Raw genomic sequence first — 27,111 nt, 5'->3', positions numbered from 1 at the left:
AAGAAACTGAGAAAAATCAATTCTTGCTCTATAAATTGTACACATGTCTGTCTGTCTGTATGTGTCTGTAAAGGCAGCATGAAGCTGAAAAATTAAGACATATTCCTTAAACTGTACACATATCTCTCTATGTGTCTGTAGGAGCCAATTCATGCTCTTTAAACTGTACACATGTCTGTCTGTCTGTCTGTATGTGTCTGTAAAGGCAGCATGAAACTGAACTAATTAAGGCCTACTCTTTACATTGTCTACATTTTAGTTTACATGTATCACTGTCTTGTGACCCTTAATTCACCAGGCCTCTTCCTCTGACCACCATGCATCTCTCTAGCAAGTTGCGATCCGTTAAACTACTTTTGCGACTAAGTTCATAAAGTTACCTATCACAGTCTTTGATCAATGACCCTCAATCAACAAGAGTCTTTCAGTGGTCTCCTTTTTAGCAAGTCTGTAATAAAAATATAAAGAGTTGCTTTTATTACACTATTCAGATCTCACCTAACTTTTGTTAACGTTTTGAATCTACGATATAGAGCGTGTCCTTCTTGTCATTAAGCACCTCTGTAACAAGAGTCTGAGTATAGTAATTTTCCTTTAGATGCTGGTCCCCCCCCCTTCCCCTTTTTTGATGTTGTAAGGACGAGCACTGGAAAATTCTAGTATATGAACAGTAAATAACCCCTTTTTTTGCTTGTCAGATGTTGCCACCACTGTTGGCCAGTTTACGTTTTTTTTTTCTTGTCTGTCAAATTTTTGGGAAGTTGCCCTCCCCCCTCTTTTGAATGAAACCGTTGCTACGGGCCTGACACTGAACATTCTATAGTTTCATTTCCTTCGCATTATTTTGAAATACTTATTGAATATATTGTATAGTATAGGTCTAAAGTAAAGACATATCTATAAGTATATATTGACATTTGATTTTTCAGGAATTGTGAGCATATATGTTAATTTTTTGTGTTGTTTGTCCAAGTAGGAAGTTCTGACATACACCTGTTAAATGCATACAATGCTTTTACTGTATATAGAGACTTTGCTGGCAAGGTTTATATTCGTTTTTTTTTTAATTATTATTATTTCTCTGTAAGTTTCAAAAATTTATGAAAACATTACAACAAAAAATCCATGTCATTAAATTCTGATATAAAAACGGAAGGTTTATCATAGAATCTCCTTAATAACTTCCCTGTGCATCAACCTAAGTATTTTCTGCAAGTCACTATATAATGTTATCGAAGAAATTTTTTAAACGAATGGTCCATTACATAATGAGAGGAATTTGTTGAAAATACGTGTTTCTATAAATAAAGTAAATAATAAATGAAATATGGAGATAACGAACATTATTCAAGCTCAAAGTTAATTAAAACAATACAAATCAGGAGCAAATCGGGAGCAGAGCGAACGCGGACCTCCAAAAACATCAGATGTGGGATCAAGTGCATGAGCATTCCCTGCCGACCGGTCACACCCGCCGTGTGCTCCTTGTTATGATCGGAAAATAACGGAAAAATCCGTTGACAATTCAGTGTGTAAATAATGGCCTAACAATCAGTATGAAAAACATATGCATCAGTCAACATATGACTAAATGATAGATTGTATTTGCTGACAAGGTCATTGTATCCAAATATCCAAATATGAAACAGATGTGTTATACGCTGTGGTATCTTTTATTTCAAGCTCACTGGGATATATTGTGTCGACATATGAATGAAAATAACTATTGTTAATTGATAATACGTCGTCGATATATCTAAATGTTGAGTTTAAGAGATCACCCGTGGGTATCCGACGATGGGCCACAGCAAGATATTTCTTTTTCTCATGTATAAGATTTTGAACGAATTCTGCTTCATATGAATACAAAAATAGTACTACTAACAAGGGGCGCAAGTGGTACCCATGGGTATTCCAACAGATTGTTGGAAGATCTGGTCTCCAAATACCACATAGATATTGTCAATCAGAAACTCAAGCATCTTTTTAATATCAACTTCAGAGTACTTGTGTGTACAATCAGAATGTTTTGTACAATTAAAATAATTTTGCAAATGACCAATGACAAGGTAAGTAAATTCACGAGTTCCATTTTTATTGAAAAAGCAGCTGTCAATGATATCAAAAAGCCTGGACTTTAATAAAGTAATAAAAGGGGGACGGGGAACCTAAAACTCTAATTCCCTTTTGGTTGCAGTATACTGTATACAGTGAAATGTTCGCCCCGTTTTATTTTCCCCCCTTTCGCCCTCGTCGCAAATGGGCGATTTTAAAACGGGGCGAATTCAAAGTAAAAATCGTTATCTCCTGTGTCTGGGCGAATTTAAATTTAAAACTTGTTTTCAAGTGTGAAAGGCGAAAATAATCCTGTACCAGTAATTGTGAGCGATAAAGAAAATCAGTCAACCATTGATCAGGGCGAAGATTTTGTCAAATTTTGTGTAACTGTATATGTTCTTGTCAGAATTCTGAGAAAGAACATGTAAGCTTTTATTTTGTCAATCCTTCATTTTTCAGTCCATCCACTGTTCATTCATTCCATCATACCAGACATGGTTGAAGTCTTTATTTGAAATCATTTTAAATATACAGAGACAAAATCCAGGCTATTTGTGTTTGGTTTATGTTAATCATTCAAAGTCGTTATAAGATAAATTATCTTGTTGCATCTTGTCCATTTATGTATCAATTGCTGTTAATGTTCACGGCTGTGTTCCGTTTTATGGGTTTACAATTTTTATATTGATAAATTTATTTTTATTTATATAGTATCATTTCTATAACACATTTATGAGAATCATAAAAAACACCCTTGATCATATATAACCCATTCTGAAAATAAAACATATGGACTAGTAGGATCTACACAAGAAAACTATGACTTAACGGATGCTACAAGTCTTCTCCAAAAAAGTTCCCTCACAGACTTATCAGTGGGCCATTCTAAGAAAGTCGTTGTTTTCAGTAGAATATGCAAAGAGTTACACATATTTTGAATTTCAATGTTTTCCAACATCACAACGACTAGAGAACTCCTCCCGCCCTCCACGTCCAGGGCCTGGGCCAGGGTCATCTCAAACGTACACCAGCGACTCCGGACAAAGTTGTTGGTTAATAGCAAGACCACTTTACGGCTTCCGTGAATGTTCTCGGTAATATTATCAATAATCAATTTGCCGACATCGAAATCTCGATCATGAAGGCAAAGTCTAAGATTTTCTTTCTTTTCCAAACACGGAATTAACTCCGAAATTACCCAGACACGGTCGTTTGAGTGATAAGCAACAAATACGTCATACATGAAATCGTCCTCACCGGGTAACGGTTCGTATCCACGTTTCCTGGCACGCATTAAATATATGTAGTATTTAATGTGCCATCGATAATAATATATCACACTACCAATAATGACAACCAGAGCTAGAGCTGCAGACACAGCAGCGGCTGCAACGACATAGGGATTCAGTGGATGACATTCCGAATAAGACAGGTTGAATTCCGACAGAGTTTTTCCTGCCCAGTTTCTGGGGGATTTACACTGATATGCAAATGGCCAGAGAAGCAGAACTTTCGTATTGTTCCTAAGCCAGTCCCGGAACCACATTAAATCACATGTACAGAGGTACGGGTTCTTTCCCAGGGACAGACGTTTTATGTTTTTCAAAAATTCTCGGGGGAAAGAGGTCTTGTTAATTATCGCAATTTCGTTGCCATCAAGATACAAAGTTTTAACCGATGTAACATTTTCAAATACCCAACTCTCCCATCTGCTCAGTAAACACTTTTGCAAGTTAAGGGATTTCAGGAATGGCATTTCTGAAAACAAGTTTCCTGGGAGAGTCAGTGCGGAGGTGCTTTGTAGAATCAGCTTGGTTAGACTGGTCAGGTGGTGAAGGAGTTCGTAAAGCATCACTCCATCGTAGGTGGTCAGTCGAATCTTTGTCATGTCCAGTACCTGCAACCCACGGCAGTATCGAAATATGTTTTTGTAATCTGACATAGGTTGACTTGGACCGTTGACATCCGGAAACATGTTCATGTGGTTTGCAATGTACAAAAGACGCAATGAAGAGCTATTGAAACATGTAGTTTCAAATACAATATCATTTGAAAGTAAATACTTAATAGAGAGACGTACCAGAGAAGGTAGGTCTGAAAACGTGTTGTTTGGAATGACCTGGAGGGGATTTCCATCTAAAGTAAGATTTCGAAGTCTTGGTAGACAAATGCCTCTAAGTTTGTTTCTGTTAATTTCAGAAATGCGGGTCTGGCCTAGATCGATGACCCTTAAATTAGGAACAAGTGACTTTGAAGAGTTACAAAAGATTGGCACCCTGTATAATTTATTATATCGTAGCCGAATAACCTTTAAGTGATGGGCACCTTCAAAGTCTGTTTTATTAATGTAGTTGTTGTTGAGGCCAATATTTCTTAATCCTGGTAAGACTGAAAACACCCGCCCATAAAATTTTGTTAGACTATTTCCATTAAGGGAAATTCCCTCAAGAGTAGAAACATTCTGCAGATGGTAAAACATGTCCTCTGGCAAGTCTGGTAGATCCATCTGGATCAGATACAATTTCTTCAGTCTACTGTAACGAAGTCCGTGAAAACTGTCCTTCAGGATCGACACAGAAATCTGATTCCCACTAAGGTCTAAGAAAGTCAGCTGATTGAAAACTTCAAAGGCATCACTTGAAATGTTCTTAATTTGATTCCCTCCGAGAACCAGTTCCCTGAGCCGGAGATTTGTTATATTCCGGAACGTGTCTCGAGTGACAGACGGGAGGGAATTCCCCTTGAACACCAATACTTCCGTGTTCTCTGGAAGGGTTGGGATATACCTTAAACGGTCTCCGTGTTTTACACAGGACACTGTCCGACTGGTACAAGTACAGAAGTGCTTAGGACAGCGTGTTTTGGAATAACTAAGTTGAATAAAATATCCATATGTTAGAGAAATCAACAGGAATGTCCGACAAAACATTCTGTTTGTAAACATGACCTCCAAACAAAGTTCACCTGTGGAGACCATGCAGGCGTGTATAAAAAAAAAAACATGATGTCACGAGAAATAATCCTTGCGAAGCAGGAAGAGAAAGCTTGATGTGTGTTTAAGTACTGTCTTCTTGTGTAAAGTATTAAGTTTTGCTGAATAACGGATCGTTTCGATTAAATTAAAACAAACATACATGTATGCAGTCACAAAGCAGTAGCGGATCTATATATATGCAATGGAAGCAAATCAGGGGAACTCGATCTAGCTTAATGTCGATACACATCGAGAGCATATATTGTTATGATTGTCTTTGAATCCTTCTGTTTTCAATAAGGTGATAGATGTATCCAGAAAAAAAGGTTTTGTTCAACAATACAAATGATTGAATGACTTCAACATTATATCTGGGAATTTATTTCACAGCTTCTGGTTCCTTAACTCTTTCCACAAATATAATTGCGCAAAAAGCAATAGAAGCTAACTTCATTTTCAACTATCACAATCCTTACACAAGTGTACCATTTCATATTTTTGTTCACATATATCTTCTTATCATTTTGTATCGTTGTGCAATTTCGGGACCTTGAAAAAATAAAAATGAGAGAAACTGCATACTTTCTTACTTACATACGAGTATTTGGTGTTTGGAGTTTTTACAGAACCTGGACGATTTCATTTTTCTTATAACTTAAGGATTTTATTTTTAATGCTTATGCTTCGTCAAAGGAACTTCAGAAAAAATATCCCGTTTTGGTTTAATTCTATAAATGGAACTCTGTCATATTCCCCGAATATTAAACTTATTTATCTGCAAATAAACATGTCCAAGTTCAAAATTAGGCCATGGTAAATAATATCTTGTTTAACGTCCCTCAATTTTTCTAAAAGGTACCCTTCAGTCCGTTAAACAAATGTCTCATTTCTATTCATAGGCGTCGGAACCGGGGAGGGGGGGGGGCTATGGTGGGCTTAGCCCCTCCTTTTTTTGCAAAGATAGACATGATATAGGCATCGAACATTGGGGCGTAGGTTTAGCCCCTCCCCCACTTTCAACAGGCACATTGCAGTGTAATCAAAGAAAGGTAAGTGGTAGCGTTTAAAAAGAAAATTTGGTACTGAAAGAAGTTCGATCGTAACACCCCCCCCCTCCCCCCACGAAATAAGACTTCGGGTTTGGAAAATTTTCAATTTTTTTTTCTTTTGCTTGTCAAGTTTTTTTTTTTTTTTTGCAGTTACCCCCCCCCCCCCCTTTTCAATTTGCTCCCGACGCCTATGCTATTTCATATTCAAGGTGGTTGAACTTCACCCCTTTAACTTAGGTGAAATTGCATATATGCTTCATGAAATATTTGAAATGGAAAGAATAATAATGCACAATTGAATGCGTTTTTTTAAAAATAAATTCACATATCCGGAATGTGATCGTGTCCAGTTCCCAAGCTTAGAATTCCTTCAAGGTTGAGAAAAAAATGGCTGCGTCCAGTTACACATGTTTGCTCTCCACTCGAAGGTCGTTTTTAGCTTCCCTGAGATCATACTCCAGATACAGTACAGCATTCCAGAAATATAAAATAAAACCACAAGGTTTGCAATATTTTTTTTTAGTTTAAATGTTATTGTTTTATTCATTTTAGGGATTGACAGAATTTGCTCGGTTGATGCAATTTCTTTAACAGGTTGGGACCACTCGCCCAAATGGGATATAATAGCCTGTTTGGGATATAATATCCCAAATGGGATATAATTTTATAGTGCATACATGTGATATGTACAGGCTGTACGCAAAATGTACAGTTTTTTGAGCCCATTCATCGTGTACCGGCGGGACTCCAAAATTCACGGAATATGAAAATTTGTACAGTATTTTGAATTTCTCGCTAAATGCCGCCATTTTCCTCTCATTCTCGCTCGCGAGACAAATATGTCAAAAAAAATCGTTAAATGTCGGCTTACTCATCTTACTGTTGCCTACCCATTTTACCAACTTGGAAATCAACAATCGCCGATAAAATCTATTATAGCGAGTATTTCAAGGTAATTTTTACAGTGAATACAAATAAACTTATATTAAACATAATCTGAAAATTTCAGCTTGATTGATAAAGTATTAAGACAGAAAATTGAAAAATCTTGAACAGCCCCGGTTTTTAATTTGCCCCGGCCCGGGTTTGCCTACCCATTTTACCAACACTCCTGGAAAACGTCACCTGTGTTTGACACTTGACCTTCTGATAATTGTGTAGTGTACACAAACCATCACGTGCGAAGGTGTGAACTGCCAATTGGGATAATTATCTTGCTATAAATCTGTATCAAATACCCCTTTAGGTAGCTTTATTTTTTAAGGGGTACTTAATTACTGTTAATGTTTCGTATACGTAACTTGATTGAAAAAAATAAGCCAACTTCTAAAGTTGATATACATGACTTTAGTCTTAATATACGTGAATCTGACCCAGATCTTCGTAGGTATAAAATATACGATGTTTATTACAATGATTATGATGGAATTTCAGAAGAATTTAAGCGATATTTTATACCATTTTTTTGTACCGTTTTTTGATAGGCAGTGTACAGTTTTTTCACCCAAATTCCAGTTTTTTTATGGCTCCTGTACAGTTTTGTGGTCTTTGACTTATCACATGTATGATAGTGCAATAAATGAAAATTTTTATTTTGGCAATTAATATCTAAATCCGCATCAAATTCTTAAAAAGGAATAACTTTTGGCAAGCAAGTTTTTCTGCAACCCTACAGTTTATTAGATTGATTCCCATGAAGTTAAAGAACTTCCGAGGGATCAATCTCCTAAACAATGGGCATACAGAAAAACTTGGTAACCAAAAGTTACTCCTTTATAATATAAGTGTAAATGGTCCCAACTTGTTTAAGAGTGTACCCGAAATTGGCTAACAACTTTGTAAAGCACAGGTCCCTGGGTTTTAATCTATATGAAAATGTTTGATACCTTATATATGCTGCTGATATTGAAGGGGGGTCTTCTGTTTGCTTAACCTGGCCCACGGGACAATGTAGTTTTTATGATAGAAAGCTGAAGATACTGATAAAGTAAGAAATTTTGTATATTGGTCTAATATTGGTTTCAAGTTGATTGATGGAAAAAAAAAATGCATTCTATTTATTTTCAGGATTTGTTCCCGTTTACCAAGCTCAAAATATAGTGCCTTGGACTAGATCATTCAGCACCAGTCCATACTATTTTAGTTCAGACAATGAGCAGACTGTCACCGCTGAACCAACAGAAGAGGAGTATCACACGCTTATAAAGGACACAGAACGAGCAAAAGGTCAGTAAAATGGCAATAAAAGTTTAGAAGAGACAAAAGGTCAGAAGAATGTGCAGAAGGAAACAAAAAAGGCAAACGATCAGTAGAATGGGCAGGAATTTAGGAAAACAGATAAAAGGTCAGTAGAACAGAACAGGCAAAAATTCAGTAGATCAGGTCAATGAAACAGACAAATTGAAAAAGTCAGTCAGTAGAACAGACAAGGTTAGTATAACAGGCACATTTTGAGTAGATCAGACAGTAAACAGGATGTTAATTTTTTTTTATATTTCTCCAGTCTTAGTCCTGTAACTGGAGTTTTGCACACTGATACTTTATTCATTTTTATGTCCCCATAATGGAAGATTTTTTGACCTCATGACCTTGATCTTGTAGTATGACCTACTTTGGAAAAATTTAAACCTTGGCCACAATTTCTAAATGGTTCGTGTTGAGGCTTTCACATTTCTTGTGTATTCCTTGTGACAATACCTTTCTTTGGGTACCAACATGTTTGAACTCTTGATCTTGATGTTAAACCTACATTTGAAAAACTTTTACCTTAATTGGCATTGAACTGCCTAGCTGCAATAATGTAGCCCTCACCGATTTTTTTTTCTGGGAGAGGAAAACTTGAAAATATCAGATTAAAAAGAAATCGAAGAGGGCTACATCATTGCAGCTATGAACTGTCATACGGGGCATCAGTGTTTCACAAACACATCTTGTTTTTTGTTGGTGCATCAAATTAGGGTTCATTTTATGAAAAAAATGATGCATGAACTGTACTTCACCATTCCCTAATAATACCTCACATTTATGCTTGATATTTTTTTGTTAACCAGGTCCACTGGATCATCATGAATTTCAAGCTGAGACCAGAAAATTACTGGATATTGTTGCTAGATCACTGTATTCAGAAAAGGAGGTATATTTAGAGAATGTATAACCAAGAAATATAAAATCTCATCTAATTTATTTTAATTATTAAAGCAAACTACATGTATTCATATCTTGGTAAACTGGATCTCAAGGGTGATGATCATTTGTGCCAATGGTTTTTTTTTAACCCTTTTGCCACAATTTATTTGTGTCAATATGTCAATATATTGATTACTTTTTAGCTCACCTGAGCCGAAGGCTCAAGTGAGCTTTTCTGATCACATTTTGTCTGTAGTCCGTCTGTCCTTCTGTCCGTCCGTCTGTCTGTAAACTTTTCACATTTTCGACTTCTTCTCAAGAACCACTGGGCCAATTTCAACCAAACTTGCCACAAAGTATCCTTGGGTGAAGGGGATTCAAGTTTGTTCAAATGAAGGGCCACGCCCTCTTTCAAGGGGAGATAATAAAGAATTAGTGAAAAATTAATAGCATCTTTTAAAAATCTTCTTCTCAAGAACCACAAAGCCAGGGAAGATGAAACTCATGTGGAAGCATCCTCAGGTAGTGTAGATTCAAGTTTGTTCAAATCATGACCCCCGGGGGTAGGGCGGGGCCACAATGGAGGATCAAAGTTTTACATAGAAATATATGGGAAAAACCTTTAAAAATCTTCTTCTCAAGAACAGCAAAGCCATGATGAGTCATATTTATATGGAAGCATCCTCAGGTAGTGTAAATTCAAGTTTGTTCAAATCATGACCCCCGGGGGTAGGGCGGGTCCACAATGGAGGATCAAAGTTTTACATAGAAATATATGGGAAAAACCTTTAAAAATCTTCTTCTCAAGAACAGCAAAGCCATCATTGGTCATATTTATATGGAAGCATCCTCAGGTAGTGTAGATTCAAGTTTGTTCAAATCATGACCCCCGGGGGTAGGGCGGGGCCACAATGGAGGATCAAAGTTTTACATAGAAACATATAGGAAAAATCTTTAAAAATCTTCTTCTCAATAACAGCAAAGCCCTAATTGATCATATTGATATGGAAGCATCCTAAGGTAGTATAGATTTAAGTGTGTCCAAACATGACCCCTGGGGGTAGGGTGGGGCCCCAAAGGAGGATAAAAGTTTTACATAGAGATATATAGGAAAAATCTTTAAAAATCTTCTTCTCAAGAACAGCAAAGCCCTGATTGATCATATTTATGTGGAAGTATACTCAGGTAGTGTAGATTCAAGTTTGTTCAAATGTTGCCCCCCTGGGGTTGGGTGGGGCCACAATGGAGGATCAAAGTCTGAAATAGAAATATATAGGAAGATTTCTTCTGATGAAGAACTGCAAAGCCATGATTAGTCATTTTGATATGGAAGCATCATCAGGTAGTGTAAATTCAATTTTGTTCAAATGATGACCCCCGAGGGTAGGGTGGGGCCCAATAGGGGGATAGAAAGTTTTACATAAGAACACATAGAAAAAATATTTCTTCTCAAGAACAGAAAAGCTATGTTTAGTCATATTGATATGGAGGCATCTTCAGGTAGTGTAGATTCAAGTTTGTTCAAATGATGACCCCCGAGAGTAGGATGGGGCCACAATGGAGGATTGAATGTTACATAAGAACATATAGAAAAAATATTTCTTCTCAAGAACAGAAAAGCTATGTTTAGTCATATTGATATGGAAGCATCCTCAGGTAGTGTAGATTCCAGTTTGTTCAAATGATGACCCCTGGGATAGGGAGGAGCCACAAGGGGGGATCAAATTTTTACAAAGGAATATATCAGAAATTTTTTTAAAATCTTCTCAAGTACAACAAAGCCATTTGTTATTTTGACATGGAAGCATCATCAGGTAGTTTAAAATTCAAGCCCCCCCCCCCCCCCCCCCCCCCCCGAATCTTTTCAATACTGAACTGATTTGTGCTTTTGCCTATATCCACTGTGCTCAGGTGAGCGATGTGGCCCATGGGCCTCTTGTTTTTTTAAAACCAACTAGAATTAAGCATTGATGAAGTTTTTCGTCCAAGTTTCTTTGATACATCGATCAAAGAAAAAGTTAAAAGATTTATTTCTTATCATTTAATTTATCTTTCAATGATAAGATTTAACACGAGAACGAATAATTGCCCAACATACCACTTAGTTTGAAAATATATGACCAAAATTTTCAGATGCAGAGTGAATTAAAGAATGAAAACTTTTCAGCAACATTAGACCATAATATTTACACACTTTAATTTCATCTGTTTTACCTAAATGTCAATAAGAAAGCTCACATTCTGGGAACATGGAATTGACATTATCTGGCACACTTTATGAAGAAGGTAATGATTATATGTAAACACATGAATGTTATGATTTAGGTGTTTATTCGAGAGCTGATTTCTAATGCCAGTGATGCCCTGGAAAAGTTACGATATCTACAGATGACAGATTCGGACATTCGAGACTCTGATGTACCCATGGAGATTCACATCCGAGTGGACGAAAGTAAAAAGACATTCACAATACAGGTATATAACAAATCCGAGTGGACGAAAGCAAAAAGACATTCACAATACAGGTATATAACAAATCCGAGTGGACGAAAGCAAAAAGACATTCACAATACAGGTATATAACAAATCCGAGTGGACGAAAGCAAGAAGACATTCACAATACAGGTATATAACACATCCGAGTGGACGAAAGCAAAAAGACATTCACAATACAGGTATATAACACATCCGAGTGGACGAAAGCAAAAAGACATTCACAATACAGGAAAAGAACACATCCGAGTGGACGAAAGCAAAAAGACATTCACAATACAGGTATATAACACATCCGAGTGGACGAACACAATACAGGTATATAACAAATCCGAGTGGACGAGAGTAAAAAGACATTCACAGTACAGGTATTTAACACATCCGAGTGGATGAAAGCAAAAAGACATTCACAATACAGGTATATAACACATCCGAGTGGACGAAAGTAAAAAGACATTCACAATACAGGTATATAACACATCCGAGTGGACGAAAGTTAAAAGACATTCACAATACAGGTATATAACACATCCGAGTGGACGAAAGTAAAAAGACATTCACAATACAGGTATATAACACATCAAGAGCATTGAAGACTTTGTTACACTCATTGATGTGGATATCTTTTTCTGCAAAATTGAGTGAATTCAATTCCTTTTATTGCAAATAGTTTTTTGAAAAATTATAGGGATTTTTAATAAAGGAAGGAAGAGTAATTATAAATGTTGATATTTTTATAGGATACTGGCATAGGTATGACCAAGGAAGAAATGATTGAAAACCTTGGAACCATTGCCAAGTCTGGCTCCAAGGTAGGTATATTATAGGTCATGCTTGTAGTTTTGACTACCTGCATTGGATACAAGTTCTATTTTGCTTTCAGTGTGCATGTACTGCTATTCATTTTATAGGAGTTCTTAGAATCTATAACTAAAAAGCCAGAAGAAGTGAGCAGCAACATCATTGGTCAGTTTGGAGTAGGATTTTATTCCTCTTTCATGGTGGCAGAGAAAGTAGAAGTGTTCTCACAATCTAACAAGCCTGGAAGCCAGGCATTCTCCTGGATATCTGATGGGTTAGCATCTCAATTCTATGTTCTTATAAGTGATAGTGGATTCAACATTGAGTTTTTATCATCTCATTATCTGAAATATTTGTTCTGGGTACTGTAGTTAATTATAGACAGCTGTATCACTGTACAAAGTAAACATACTTGTATAAACCATTTATAGTTTCAAAGTTTCCCTTTAAAAGAAATGTTAACAATAATGAATGCATTTACATATATTCTCACTAAAGCACTGGAAGTTATGACATCGCAGAAGCTGAAGGAGTTCAAAGAGGGACAAAAATTGTTCTTCATTTAAAAGGAGACAGTTATGACTTTGCCAAGGAAGAACGCATCAAAGGTTGGTATCAAAGGCAACCAGACAGGTCAGACCAATGACACCTTATTCAACATTGCTTAAGTGTTCAGATCAGATTGATTGGCCAAAGCATTTTGACAAGTTGGCCCAAATATTGAGATTTGCTTTATATCGTATATATTTATATATACAGTTTGGTCCTAATAATAAACACTTAAATAGGCAAATGGAGGTTTATTTAGCTCATCTGATGCAAAGGTTCAAGTGAACTTTTCTGGCAAAAAAGTATCAGTGGGTTGAAGTGTCAAAATCTTAGGTTGATCAGTTTTCCAGACAGAGTGATTTGTCTGAGGTGTCCATGGGCCAAGCCATCTGACATGCAAAAGTTGCTGTTGTATTTATTAATATAACAGTTATACTTTGTTATCTCAAACACCAATATCTTGAGTACCAGGGATATATCAAAGAGAGTTTGGTAGATCTAAACCACTTTTGCTTTACGTTTTTTACCCTTGATATCTCAAATCCGCAGATATCTTGAAGTTTAATCTTGGTCCACTTGAGTTTGAGATAATGATGTTTGACTGTAATTTCATCAACCATTTTATTCATACATACTCTAACATTAATTATAAATGACAAAGTGTTTTTTAAGTTGTCTCTGTCTTTTGATAATTGTCTGTATTCACTGCAGAGGTTATTAAGAAATACAGCAATTTTGTTGGTGTTCCAATTTACCTGAATGGAAAGCGAGCAAATATCATACAGGTATGTAACATGTTCTGTACAAGTTGAAAAAAATCCTGAGTCTTTTAGTTAATGCCAAAAGAAGAGTATTTCATAAAGTACAGGTATATTAAGATAAACAGGATACATACTCTCTTTAATTTCCATTACAGCCGTTATGGATGATGGATCCCAAGGACATCACTGATGACATGCATGAGGAATTTTATCGCTTCATTGGAAATGTGTATGACAAACCACGCTACACACTTCAGTACAAAATTGATGCTCCCTTAAACATCCGAGCTCTGTTTTACGTACCAGAGTATAAGCCCAGTAAGTGGAGTTTGATTTAGTGTTGCTAGACGTTGTATAGCCTTCACAAAATTTCATCATTTCAAGCATCTGCATGCATTAATGTTCCATTTTACAATATTTATGATGTAACACAGGAAATAAAAAAAAACCAAATATCAGATAACATTTAGTCTTGAAATGAAGAGTTTTAAGTTTGATCTTTTTCAGCCATGTTTGACATGAGCCGTGAAACAGATGTGAGTGTTAACCTATACAGTAGAAAAGTGATGATCATGCCACGAGCTAGTCACATCCTTCCCAGGTGGTTAAGGTTCATGAAAGGTCAGTCATCTTTCTTCTCTTATTCTGTGAGCATACATGTATGCTTATTCTACTCTATACTTCAACAACATGCTGTAAAATTGTTACCTTGCCCATTGTTTGTTTGGTCATTCTGTTAACTTTTGGTTCAGACTTTTTCGGAATTACTGGGACAATTTTAACCAAGTGGGGCATAAAGAATCCTTTGGTAAAGGGGATACAAGGTTGTTCAAATGAATGGGCTACAATAGGGGGTTAAAGTAATCTTTTAAAATCATCCTCTGAGGAAAAGCACATTTAAGTCAAATTAATAATCAAGTATCCCCATGTAGTGTACTTTGATTTTTATTCAAAGCTAGGCCTTAGGGGGCTAAGTTGAGGCTTCAATATAGGGAGTCAAAGTTTTACTTTGGAATAGAAAAGTTTATAGAAGAAATCTTTAATATACTTTTGTCAAGAACAGCAGGACAGGACCACATGTTACCATATTATGATCATGTGACTTATTATCCTGGTGATTTAGTTATACAGTTGTTGTGGATAGGTCATATGACTTATTATCCTGGTTATTTTGTTATACAGGTGTTGTGGATAGTGAGGATATCCCTCTAAACTTGAGTAGAGAACTCCTACAGGATAGTGCTCTCATCAGGTAAAACGTAATGGCGTCCATGTCAATAAATAAATACCCATCATGTCAACAAAGGTGTGACTACAATAATTACTTTGCATCCGATATTGATACTTTTACACCAAAAGTATCATTAGTGGATGAATTTGAATTTATTGAAAACAGTTTCATGACAGTAGTTGAAAAACAGCTTTTCATAAGAAAATGTATCTTAAGTGGACAATGTAACCAAATAGTTAACGTGTTCAAGTTATTTTAATAATGACACAAATAACAATATTGTAAATGGATATAATGTCATCCATTAGTGCTATATCTTTAGTGAATTTACCTGTTATATAATAAGGGGGTGACAACAATGCTTTAATGAAAGCGACTATTTAATTTTAACTTGTCACAGTTTTTGATTTATCAACCTCATAAATTTAAATCTGAGTCTTATTTTTCTTGATGCTTAAATTGGGATATACATGTCCTTTAATCTTTAACTTATTTGGGTCATTTTGTCTTGACAGGAAGTTGAATGATGTGTTGACAACTAGGATAATTAAATTTTTCTTGGACCAAAGTAAGAAAGACCCACAGACTTACATGAAGTTTTATGAGGATTATGGACTCTTCTTCAGAGAGGGCATTGTGACAACACATGAACAAGATCAAAGGGTGAGATTTAAAGTGTTTTAGCTCAACTCAGCCTTTGGCTCAAGTGAGCTTTTTCTGATCAAAGAATGTTCAGCGTTCACCTGTCTGTGAAGCTGTCTTCCTGTTTGTCTGTCATATATTAGGTGTTGTCTGTACACTTCCCACATTATAAACTTCTTCAGAACCATTTAGCAAATTTTTATCAAACTTGCCTCAAAGCATTCTTAGGTGAAAGGAATTCAATTTCGATCAACTGAAGATGCAAGTCCTTTTCAAAAGGAGATAATTAAGAAATTGTTACATATAAAAAGTCTTCTCAAGAACCATTTGACTAGAAAAAACAAAACCTACATGTATTTGACAGCTTTATTTTCTAGAGTAGTTTCAATTTTCTTCCAATCATGGCCCTAGGATTAGAATGGGGCTGTGAAAGGGGGTCAGAGTTTTGTATGGTAACATATGGGGCAAAACTATAAAAATCTTATCCTCAAGAACAACAGAGCCACAATCAGTCATTTTGATATCCATGTCTTTGCTCAAGTGTACATTCAAATAAACCTCTAGGGCTAGGACAGGGCCATAATTGAGGGTCAAATTTATATATTTAAATATATATATAGAAATGTATAAAATGAATTTAGAAAGCCTTTCATCTGGAATAACATCTATGGTGAATGTTGTTGCCCTGTTGTCTCTTGTGCCCTCAATGAAAACTTATGAGAGCTAAATGTATGAGAGTTTTTTGGAGAAGGATCATAAAATGCCACTAAATAATAGCATATGCTTTGCATCAACTAACTGAACTACTGAGCCTGAAATTGAACATCAGATCACTAAATTAACATAACTTATTTACATTTTGTTATGTCATTGCTTATTTTTTAATAATTAAGTACAAATTCAAATTTGAAGGGAAAAAAACACCCATATTATTTTGATAATTTGCTTATCAAATCTTTTCTATCAAACCTCATAGCCTCTTAATATATTTTTTTGTCAGTTGTAGAAAATGTGTGTTGAATTTGGAATTCATTTTTCCAACTAAACAATTTAGATAACAATTCAAAAAAATATTCTAATCTATGAAATGCCAAAGTAGGTGAATTCAATAAATATATCAGCCAGAATGTGCTGAGATTTTTTTTTCTGTACTGACTACAATTGATTTGTTTGAAGGAGAGAATAGCTAAGCTTCTGAGGTTTGAGTCATCTAAGATGGCCCCGGGGGAAGTGATTGGTCTGGATGAGTATGTAGAGAGGATGAAGGCAGGAGCTCGAGACATCTTCTACCTGTCTGCTCCAAAGTAAGTACCGACTGTAAAACAGTACAAAACATTCTCTGCTATACATGTCCTTGCGAAAGTACAGACCACAGAGTGAAGGATGGAGCAAATTAATATAAAAGTGATGATAAAATATTTTGTTACAGAACTTCAGTCTGAACAAAGTAATCAGAAACCAGAGATAAAATGTATAAATAAAAAGAAAAAACGGGTGCTCTGAACATTATGAACTTCGACTTTAAATAGATTTACCCAAATTCCTTAAAAATTTCACTTGCCTCACTGACTGCCATCCTAAAAGTATTATGTGTAACTGTGCTGTCAAGCAAATCCAGTATCATCTGAGGTAGAAGTTACTGTGAGTTATATAATCTGCAGGTTGATTATTACCTAAATTTGAATTTTTCCAGTCGTCAATTGGCGGAGAGTTCCCCCTACCTAGAAGCTTTACAGAAAGAAGACAAAGAAGTGTTGTTCCTGTACGAGCCCTATGATGAGCTCGTTCTTATGAATCTAGGACAGTTTTACAAGAAGAATCTCAAATCCATTGAGAATGAGATTACCAGTGTAGATAAAGATGAGGAGATAGGAGAGTCCGACTCGGGCAGTCTGTCTCGGTCTGACGCCAATGATTTAATGGACTGGATCTCCAACACACTCATGAACAAAGTCAGTAAAGTTAAGGTAAGCTGTCCAAGAAGATTATCAAATTTCAGAGAAAACCATGTCAAAGTTTCTGTACAGTCCAGTGATTGGGATAAGCACGCGCCCTGCACCATAGTTGCATTAAATTAAATAATGGCGCATTGCTTTTAAAAACACTGCACCCTTATGGCGTGTATCATCATCACACATACTTTTAAACTTTGAGCTTTTCCCCCCTGGCTTGTAATCTCTTTTGCTACAATGCTTTAACAATTGGTGTCATATTTACACTTGAAAAATTAAAGTAACTGCTGTCCTGCAAAGCGTAACAATGACTTGCATTTCTTCAGTATCTTATCAAACAGTTAAATGTTTTCTGATTGGTTAATACCGTAAGTTGACATTAATGTGCACGAAGTTGAAGATATGCATTTTGGTACAAATCCAATGTCAACTTCTTGTTTATTTCTGTGTCTGTCCATTAATGAACTTGTGTATTCACATCGGAGCAGGAGTATTATTAGTGAGCATTGGCTCACAGACTTCTAGTTTTGTTAACTTCAATTTTATTCTCATATACAATGTAGGTGACAAAGAGATTATCATCCCATCCATGTGTGATAACCGTGGCAGAGATGGCTTCAGCCAGACATTTTCTAAGGACAACGCTGGCTGGCAAAAGTCAGGAGGAGAGATACAGACTGCTTCAACCCACACTGGAAATCAATCCCAGGTAAGGGAAAATCAATCAACAATGGAAATCAATCTCAGGTAAGGGAAAATCAACCCACACTGGAAATCAATCCCAGGTAAGGGAAGATCAACCCACACTGGAAATCAATTCCAGGTAAGGGGAGATCAACCCACACTGGAAATCAATCGCAGGTAAAAGAGAAGATCAACCCACACTGGAAATCAATCCCAGGTAAGGGGAGATCAACCCACACTGGAAATCAATCCCAGGTAAGGGGAGATCAACCCACACTGGAAATCAATCGCAGGTAAAAGAGAAGATAAACCCACACTGGAAATCAATCCCAGGTAAGGGGAGATCAACTCACACTGGAAATCAATCCCAGGTAAGGGGAGATCAACCCACACTGGAAATCAATCCAGGTAAAAGAGAAGATCAACCCACACTGGAAATCAATCCCAGGTAAGGGGGAGATCAACCCACACTGGAAATCAATCCCAGGTAAGGGGAGATCAACTCACACTGGAAATCAATCGCAGGTAAGGGGAGATCAACCCACACTGGAAATCAATCCCAGGTAAGGGGGAGATCAACCCACACTGGAAATCAATCGCAGGTAAGGGGAGATCAACCCACACTGGAAATCAATCACAGGTAAAAGAGAAGATCAACCCACACTGGAAATCAATCCCAGGTTAGAGGAAGACCAACCCACACTGGAAATCAATCCCAGGTAAGGGTAGAACAATCTATACTGGAAATCAATCCCAGGTAAGGGTAGAACAATCTATACTAGAAATTGATCCAGGGCTCTCACACCACTTTTTGGGATTGAGGCCAGGACCATAAAATTTTGGAAAATTAGTAACTTTGTGGGGAATTTTGGGATAATCTTGTACATGAAAATCATTATATATATTATTATATATAAATATTGAGTTCCTGGTGTTGGTTATCAACTAATTTATGTTTTGCATACAGAGTAAATATGAGTAGCAAATTAATTAAATATATATCCAATTCCTTAATTTTTGGGGAGAAAAGTCTTTGGGAAAATGAACACATTCAATTGGGAAAAAAGGTATCTTTTTGAATTGGGAAATGGGACTTTTGAACAGCCCCAAATATAGAGAATCGAGATCCATGTAATCCCAGGTAAAGAAAGGTCACTCTTTACTGGAAATCAATCCCAGGTAAGAAGGGAAAATTAATATAAACTGGAAATCAATCCCAGGTAAGATAAAAAATTAATATAAACTGGAAATCAATCCCTGGTAAGGGAAAATTAATATAAACTGGAAATCAAATCCAGGTAAGGGAAAATTAATATAAACTGGAAATCAATCCCAGGTAAGGGAAAATTAATATAAACTGGAAATCAATCCCAGGTAAGGGAAAATTAATATAAACTGGAAATCAATCCCAGGTAAGGGAAAATTAATATAAACTGGAAATCAAATCCAGGTAAGGGAAAATTAATATAAACTGGAAATCAATCCCAGGTAAGGGAAAATTAATATAAACTGGAAATCAGTCCCAGGTAAGGGAAAATTAATATAAACTGGAAATCAATTCCAGGTAAGGGGAAAATCAACCCACACTGGAAATCAATCCCAGGTAAGGGGAAAATCAACTCACACTGGAAGCCAGCACCAGGTAAACAAGGGTTTCACAGCGCTTTTAATCAACTCAAATGGAAATTCTATTTAAAATAACCATGCAATTTATGCTGGAAATAATTTCCATGTAAGGATGGTAAATCCATGCCTCCTAAGGGAGGGAAATTCAGAAGATGTGGTCCCACAATCTTTTCTTGAAATTTAAATCTGGTATTAAAGGAAGAACATACATTGTATGTGGGGGTAATTTCAGGTTCCTAACAATCCATATATAAAAATAACCTCCCCCCCCCCCCCCCCCCACCTCTTTGGAATTTCAGCCACACTCCACAACACGCTCTAAATAAATATAGAAAGAGGAAGCTCCATCTTATAAATCCAAAGTAATCTTTTGAAGAAATATGTGCCTGTTGAAAATATTTTGAGACATAGTCAAGCATTGTGTAATGTGTTTTTTGTTTTTATTTCAGTCACCCACTGATTAAGAAACTTCACTCCTTACAACAAAATAACCCAGAGCTTGGAAGGCTGGTGGTAGAACAGGTTAGTAGAGAGCATATTTATCCATTTCTGAAAAAAAGTACATTTCCAAAATCATTTTTCTCTTTTGAAAAATTTCCAATAGTACTTTTTTGAAATACTAGTATTTGAATTGAAAAAAATTAGGGATGTCAATTTGTAATCGGTTAAGCGATTACTTGGTCGAAATGATGGTAATCGGTTAGAAAATCAGTAACCAGTTAGTTGGAAAAAAAATCATATACATATATATATGTATGTTTAAATTTGAACACGATATCCTAAAAATTCAATGAAAAATATAAATGAAAATATATGAAATGTTAGCATTTTCATCCATCTATTTATTAAGCTGAACTGGAGATAATTAAGGCTCTCCTAATTGACATTGTGGGGGTAATTAGTCAGCTTTCAATTTGTAAATTGCTGTTTTTAAAACACAATGTCGCTACCCAGCCGGTCCCCTGTTTCTTTAGTGATAAATTTTAATTGAATGATGGCTGAGTACTGTGGTTACCTATCAAATTATATTATTAAATGAACATTTTAAATTAAGCGATAGTTCAAACATAGTTTTGATTATGGTGAAAATGGAGTTTGAACTTGTGTGACATCTCTTCTGAATTTGATTTTTCAGGCATGTTTCATGGGCTTCTTAATTTTTCTCTTTTCTTTTCCTTTAAAATTGAAATAAAATACATGTATATAGAGTGTTCTGATAAACATAATATAACTACAGGTAAACTTCGGTATCTCGACATCGGATATGTCGACAACCTGGGATATGTCGACGTCCGTCCGCGGTCCCGGCAGTATTTACTATATAAATGATTTGCAAAAACTCTGGTATGTCGACCTCGGTAATGTCGACAACCCCGGTTATCTCGACGTATATTCACAGTCCCAAAAGCAAAATTTACCTGGTATATGTCGACATCGGCAATTTTCTGCTCCACTGAACCTAACTGTTTGTCAGATAGGGTCGCTCGTCACGCACGGACGGCTCCGGGTATCTCGACGTCGTCAAAAATTCACACCTTTCACACCCATGTTTTGACTGCACGCTGCTTAATTAATTCTATAGACTGTGTTTGTAGGTGAATCCAAAGCCCCCTCGGCGTCTTTGAGACGTTAATTGCTTAATGTTCAGCTTGGGTAATATCACTGATAAATCTACACGATTCTGCTTAAATTTACAGGTGTTTATTTAGGTCGAAACCTAACACAACTTTTAAAATTGAAAAAGATAGCTAAATTACAAAGAATAATAGACATATTGAATAAATTCAAACTAAAGAATTAAACGATGTTCTAATAATATTTTGTAGTTAAAATGCATTCAGCAGGAAATAATCCGATTAACGACACGATTAACCGAATCATCCGTAATTCATGCATCTGTAATATCACTACGTTAGTTTAGATACACAAATCTTTTAAAAAATTAATATTAATGCACATTCTTCCTGAATGAAATAAGAAAAAAATAATTACGTATTTAATATGTTTTCGTATCTCGGATGTCGACTTTATCATGTTTATACAGTTTGGTTCGAAATTTATAGAGCGCATTTCGTATCCTGTTCTGACAAAAAAAGCAAGTAACACGCGACTGCTGGATGGAAAACTACAAAAATTTAGAACGATTTCGATAAAGAGAAAGAACAGGTTTTATAAATAAGATTTTTAAAAATAACTTCTTAGATTTTTAATAAAAATAGATGGATTGCTGAAATAAGTTGACCTACAGTCTATATTGTAGTCATGTACGTATCTTATACACATGTATGTGTTTGGTTATGCAGTGAAATCTTGAACGTCAAGTCTCAACTCTGATATCTCGACACCTCGGATATCTCGACATTTTCCGATGGTCCCGTCGATGTCGAGATAACGAAGTTTACCTGTACTTGTAACATCTTTTTAGTCTGTCTATTTGAGTAGAGGTTACAATAATGAAATCAAGAATTTTTTAAACATTTATTAATTGGTCGGAATGTCTTGCGGTTAACCGATTGGCAATTCTGTATTCGATTGCCACCCCTAAAAAATATATACTTATTGGTTTATTTTAAACTGAATTATCTATGGAAGTCATCTACATGTATATTATGTACATGTCTATTCTGTTATTGAATGAGAAAAAATAAATGTTTTTATAATGGCTAATAATTATCATGTACCCGTTAATTTTCATTATTTAATTTGTGTTTTTTAGATGTGCATCATTGTTAGAATACAGATTTTCATGAACATATATAAAGTGATGATAAATGCATTACCACATTGTGATTTCAGTATACGATTGACTGTATAATTTTGTTCATCGAAAAATGAGTCTTATAAGGAATCCCTCACTTTTTAGCTCACCTGAGCCAAAGGCTCAAGTGAGTTTTTCTAATCACTTTTTGTTCGACTTCCATCTGTCTGTCTGTCTTAACTTTTCACATTTTCAACTTCTTCTCAAGAACCACTGACGAAAAAGTATCCTTTGGTGAAGGGGATTCAAGTTTGTTCAAATGAAGGGCCATGCCCTCTTCCAAGGGGAGATAATTAAAAATTAGTGAAAAATTAGTGGCATAATTTAAAAATCTTCCTCTCAAGAACCACTGTGCCAGAAAGTATGAAACTTATGTGGAATCATTGTGATATAGTGTAGATTCAAATTTGTTAAAATCATGACCCCTGGGGGTAGGGTGGGGCCACAATGGGCGATCAAAGTCTTACATATGAATACATAGGGAAAATCTTAAAATATCTTATTCTCAAGAACAGCAAAGCCGTGATTGGTCACATTTATACAGAAGCATCCTCAGGTAGAGAAGAATCAAATTTATCAAATCACGACCCCAGGGGATAGGGTTGGACCACAATGGGAGATCAAAGTTTTACATAGAAATACATAGGAAAATAATTTTAAAATCTTCTTATCTAGAACTGCAAATTGATCATATTTATGTGGAAACATCTTCAGTTGTATAGGATCAAGTTTGTTCAAATCATGATCCCCTGGGGTAGGGTAGGGCCACAGTGGGCGATCAAAGTTTTACATAGTACATAAGAATACATAGGAAAAATGTTTTAAATTCTTCTCAAGAACAGCAAAGCCATGATTAGTCATATTTATATGGAAGCATCCTCATGTAGTTTAGAACCAGGTTTGTTCAAAACATGACCCCCAGGGGTAGGGTGGGGCCACAGTGGGCGATCACAGTTTTACATGGAAATACAAAGGAAAAATATTTAAAAATCTTCTTATCTAGAACTGCGAATTCATTATTGGTCATATTTATATGGAAGCATCCTCAGTAGTGTAGAATCAAGTTTGTTCAAATCATGACCTCCTGGGGTAGGGTTGGGCTACAATGGATGATCAAAGCTTTACCTAGGAATACACAGGAGATATCTTTAAAAATCTTATTCTCAAGTACAGCAAAGTCATGATCAGTGATAATAATATAAAAGCATACTCAGGTAATGTAGATTCAAATTTGTTCAAATCATGACCCCCAGGAATATAGAGGGGCCATAGTTATAAAAGGAATATAATAAAAATACAATAAGAATTTGCTTCTTAAGAACAGCAAAGCCATTATTAGTCATAAATTCAAAAGCATCCTTAGGTGGTGTAGATTAAAGTTTGTTCAAATCATTTACAAACTGATTTGAAATTGAGACTTAAGTCTGTTCTCAGTTCATGGTCTTGGATCCAGGACTAACTGAAAACCTTTGAAAATAGTTCTTAATTAACCTCCATATTCCTGGCATGCCAACTACCAAAATTTGGAAATTCATGTCCCATTAGCTAAGGCTTCAGGTCCCATATGATTATGAAAAATATGAAAATTTTCTCTTACTCCAGGACACCCAGCAGGCAAACTGTTTACAATATGATAATGAACATGTGATAATGAACAGTTAGGCTTCTACTAGAATTAGGAAATTCATGTCCATGGGGTAGGGCTGAGGTTATGTATTGAAAATTTATTATGTCTCAGAAAATGTTCTTTACATCTAGGCATGTAGCTGCCACTAGCTGGACTAGCAAACTTTATTATGAATGTATTGTGATATTGGAAAAGAATTTCTCGTCCAAAGTTGTATTACTGGTCAAGAGATACAGTCTCAGAGAGCATGGCCTTTATTGGAAGATGTTACCTGAAAATATGGAGTCAAGAAAAGCATATCTAAATGTATTTATATTACCAAATTATATGGATGATACCTCGTTGGATTTAGTGTGTGCCATTGTTTGTAGGTACCCAGATATGTCATGATCGTTATCAGTTTAAGTCAACATATTCTCTGTTATCCATATATGGGTCATCCTATAGGAGAAAAAACACGCTACTCATAAGTAGAGGACAAAAGGACACCAGTGATATATACTTGTACATGATTTTAACGTGTATGAATATAAATAAAACATCGGAAATATTTTATCAGATCTATTTTAAGATGTTTATATTTGGTTATCCTTTGATCATCATCGCATTATCTGTATTATCATTTTCATTGCAAAAAGAATGTTATAAAAAATAATCATATATCCATTTTGTTGACTTTTGTTTCCAGTTATATGATAACGCTATGATACATGCTGGTTTGGTGGACGACCCTCGCACAATGGTGGACCGTCTTAATGAACTTCTGGTGAAAGCTCTAGATAAACACTGAGATGGGTGCGTCTATACATAGGATCATCAACACTTAGAGATGTTGCAATGTACATGTACATTAATATATCTGTTGTAGGCAGTTTTAATAAATTTTACCTGCTTTGTGGTAAAAATTCCACTGTTTGTAGGACAACTTCTATATGTAACATTCATGTTTTAACATTTACACTGCTAATCTTTGCATCATGGAGCGACAATTCGTGACATTTTATAAAACTTGAGTGACTGAAGAGTGTGCAAAAAAAAAACTTGACTGTGATTCAATAAAAGTACAATTTCTTTTATGGCTTAATTCTTTAAATGTGGTTGAATATGTAGAGCACTGGATGACCAAAGAAATTGTTTTGTTGCTAGACACTTTATGAACTGACCCATCCTAGATATCTTCAAAAAGGAGAACAAACCATAGTTAATTAAGCTGATATAGATACTGGCCTTTATCCAAGCCATCACAGAGCACAGATTTTAGGACATGAATATCGTACCTTATTTTGTATAAAAATGGAATAATGAACCTTATCTGCAGTTTGCAATTTATCATCTATTACTAAACACTTGATTTAAACTGTCATGATCTTGAGAATTGATTTGGACTATAAATATGAGCATGAGCTATGTTATCTGTGGGGTCCTTCCTTATAAAAACAACAAGCAAATACAAAGAATTGTTGTCCCCCACTTTCGGTGTCTTAGTGCATGGGATGCCATTATTTATGGCATATTGTAACTGTCTTGTTTGTGTGCCTTGTCTTGTCCGTGCATCATACAACAAAGACATAAATTATTGAATTATTAACAGTTACGGCAAAGATTATAGATTCTCAAAACTACATCAATTTTCAAAATCAAGGTCATGAGGTCAAATATCATAATAAAATCCGAATTGTCTTGTCACAAGTAATGCACATGTGAAAAAAATAACAAAAACCAAAGTATAAAATAGAAAGGTCTTGAAACAGGTAATGCACATGTCATATGTAAATGCCATATCTTCTCTCAATCAAAAGTTATTGGCAATGTTAAAATTTTTGAAAATTAGGTCAAACTTCAAGGTCACGGGATTATTTGAAAATGCTTGTCACAGGTAATGCATGTGTCAAATATGAATGACCTATCTTCGCTCCTTCAAAATTTAGCAACACTGATGAAATGTTTGAAAATTAGGTCAAAGTTGAAGGTCAAGGTCATGGGGTCAAATATCATAGCACATTCGGAAACATTTTGACACAGGTCATGTACTTGTCAAATATGAATGCCATATCATGTCATTCAAAAGTAATCACCGAAGTTAATATTTTTGAAATTAGGTCAAACATGAAGGTCAAGGGTAAAAAATATTAGCATGCTCGGAAACACCTTGTCACTGGTAATGCACATGTCAAATATGAAAGCCCTATCTATTCTCAATCGAAAGTTATAAGCAAAGATAAAAATTTTGAAAAATAGGTCAAACTTGAAGGTCAAGGTCATGGGGTCAAAGCCATAGTATATTTGGAAAGGTCTTGTCACTGGAAATGTACTTGATATAAATTTCATATTTAATATGAAAGCCCCATCTTTTCTCATTCAAAAAAGCAATTTCATGTTAAAATTTTTGAAAAGTAGGTCAAACTTTCAGGTCAAGGGGTAAAAAATCATTGTATATTTGAAAAGGTCTTGTCACAGGTTATGTACATGTGAAATATGAAAGCCCTTTCTATTCTCATTCAAAAGTTATGACCACGGTTAAAGTTTTTATGACAGACAGACTGACAGATGAATGAGATTTAATGTTCCCTTGCCTTCACGAAAGCAGGGAACAATAATAATCCTAGCTGGATAGTGGAGGTACTTTTTAAGTCACATCAATGGGAAAGTCTTACTACTGGTATACAAATTCCAAACTGTTCTTGGCATGATTTTGTAAGAAGATTCACTTAACTAACGATATTAACACAATCCAAGTTTAACTGTTAAAAAAAAATCACTGAATATCTTACCTTTTATGG

The 27,111-nt window shown here is 35.5% G+C and overlaps 2 protein-coding genes across 2 annotated transcripts; one reads left to right on the top strand and one right to left on the bottom strand.

The window, feature by feature from the left end:
* Nucleotides 1-2,797: 2,797 nt before the first annotated feature.
* LOC133172981 (toll-like receptor 2) lies at nucleotides 2,798-5,026 on the bottom strand. The gene has a single exon (XM_061307849.1). The coding sequence runs from the start codon at nucleotides 5,000-5,002 to the stop codon at nucleotides 2,876-2,878; it is 2,127 nt and encodes a 708-aa protein (XP_061163833.1). The 5' UTR covers nucleotides 5,003-5,026; the 3' UTR covers nucleotides 2,798-2,875.
* Nucleotides 5,027-6,436: 1,410 nt separating this feature from the next.
* Nucleotides 6,437-25,403, top strand: LOC133173990 (heat shock protein 75 kDa, mitochondrial-like). Its single transcript, XM_061309052.1, has 17 exons — nucleotides 6,437-6,583; nucleotides 8,149-8,307; nucleotides 9,132-9,214; nucleotides 11,533-11,682; nucleotides 12,441-12,512; nucleotides 12,612-12,775; nucleotides 13,000-13,109; nucleotides 13,762-13,835; nucleotides 13,967-14,129; nucleotides 14,319-14,432; nucleotides 14,994-15,063; nucleotides 15,558-15,705; nucleotides 16,861-16,988; nucleotides 17,378-17,651; nucleotides 18,200-18,345; nucleotides 20,396-20,468; nucleotides 25,020-25,403. The coding sequence occupies exons 1-17, from the start codon at nucleotides 6,469-6,471 to the stop codon at nucleotides 25,119-25,121; spliced, it is 2,145 nt and encodes a 714-aa protein (XP_061165036.1). The 5' UTR covers nucleotides 6,437-6,468; the 3' UTR covers nucleotides 25,122-25,403.
* The last annotated feature ends 1,708 nt before the right edge of the window (nucleotides 25,404-27,111 follow it).

Source organism: Saccostrea echinata, unplaced genomic scaffold (assembly GCF_033153115.1).
Source record: "Saccostrea echinata isolate AGI-Se365-2 ecotype Australia unplaced genomic scaffold, CSIRO_AGI_Sech_v1 ptg000056l, whole genome shotgun sequence".
NCBI classification, from domain to species: domain Eukaryota; kingdom Metazoa; phylum Mollusca; class Bivalvia; order Ostreida; family Ostreidae; genus Saccostrea; species Saccostrea echinata.
Note: the sequence above shows the minus strand (reverse complement) of the source record. Positions and strands in the feature narration are given on the sequence as shown.

Bases quoted from the DNA above. Each gene is read 5' to 3' on its own strand.
- LOC133172981 (XM_061307849.1), bottom strand. From the start codon at position 5,002: ATGTTTACAAACAGAATGTTTTGTCGGACATTCCTGTTGATTTCTCTA.
- LOC133173990 (XM_061309052.1), top strand. From the start codon at position 6,469: ATGGCTGCGTCCAGTTACACATGTTTGCTCTCCACTCGAAGGTCGTTT. The intron at 13,110-13,761 runs GTTGGTATCAAA...TATTCACTGCAG, and splicing joins CAAGGAAGAACGCATCAAAG to AGGTTATTAAGAAATACAGC. The intron at 20,469-25,019 runs GTTAGTAGAGAG...TTTTGTTTCCAG, and splicing joins GAAGGCTGGTGGTAGAACAG to TTATATGATAACGCTATGAT.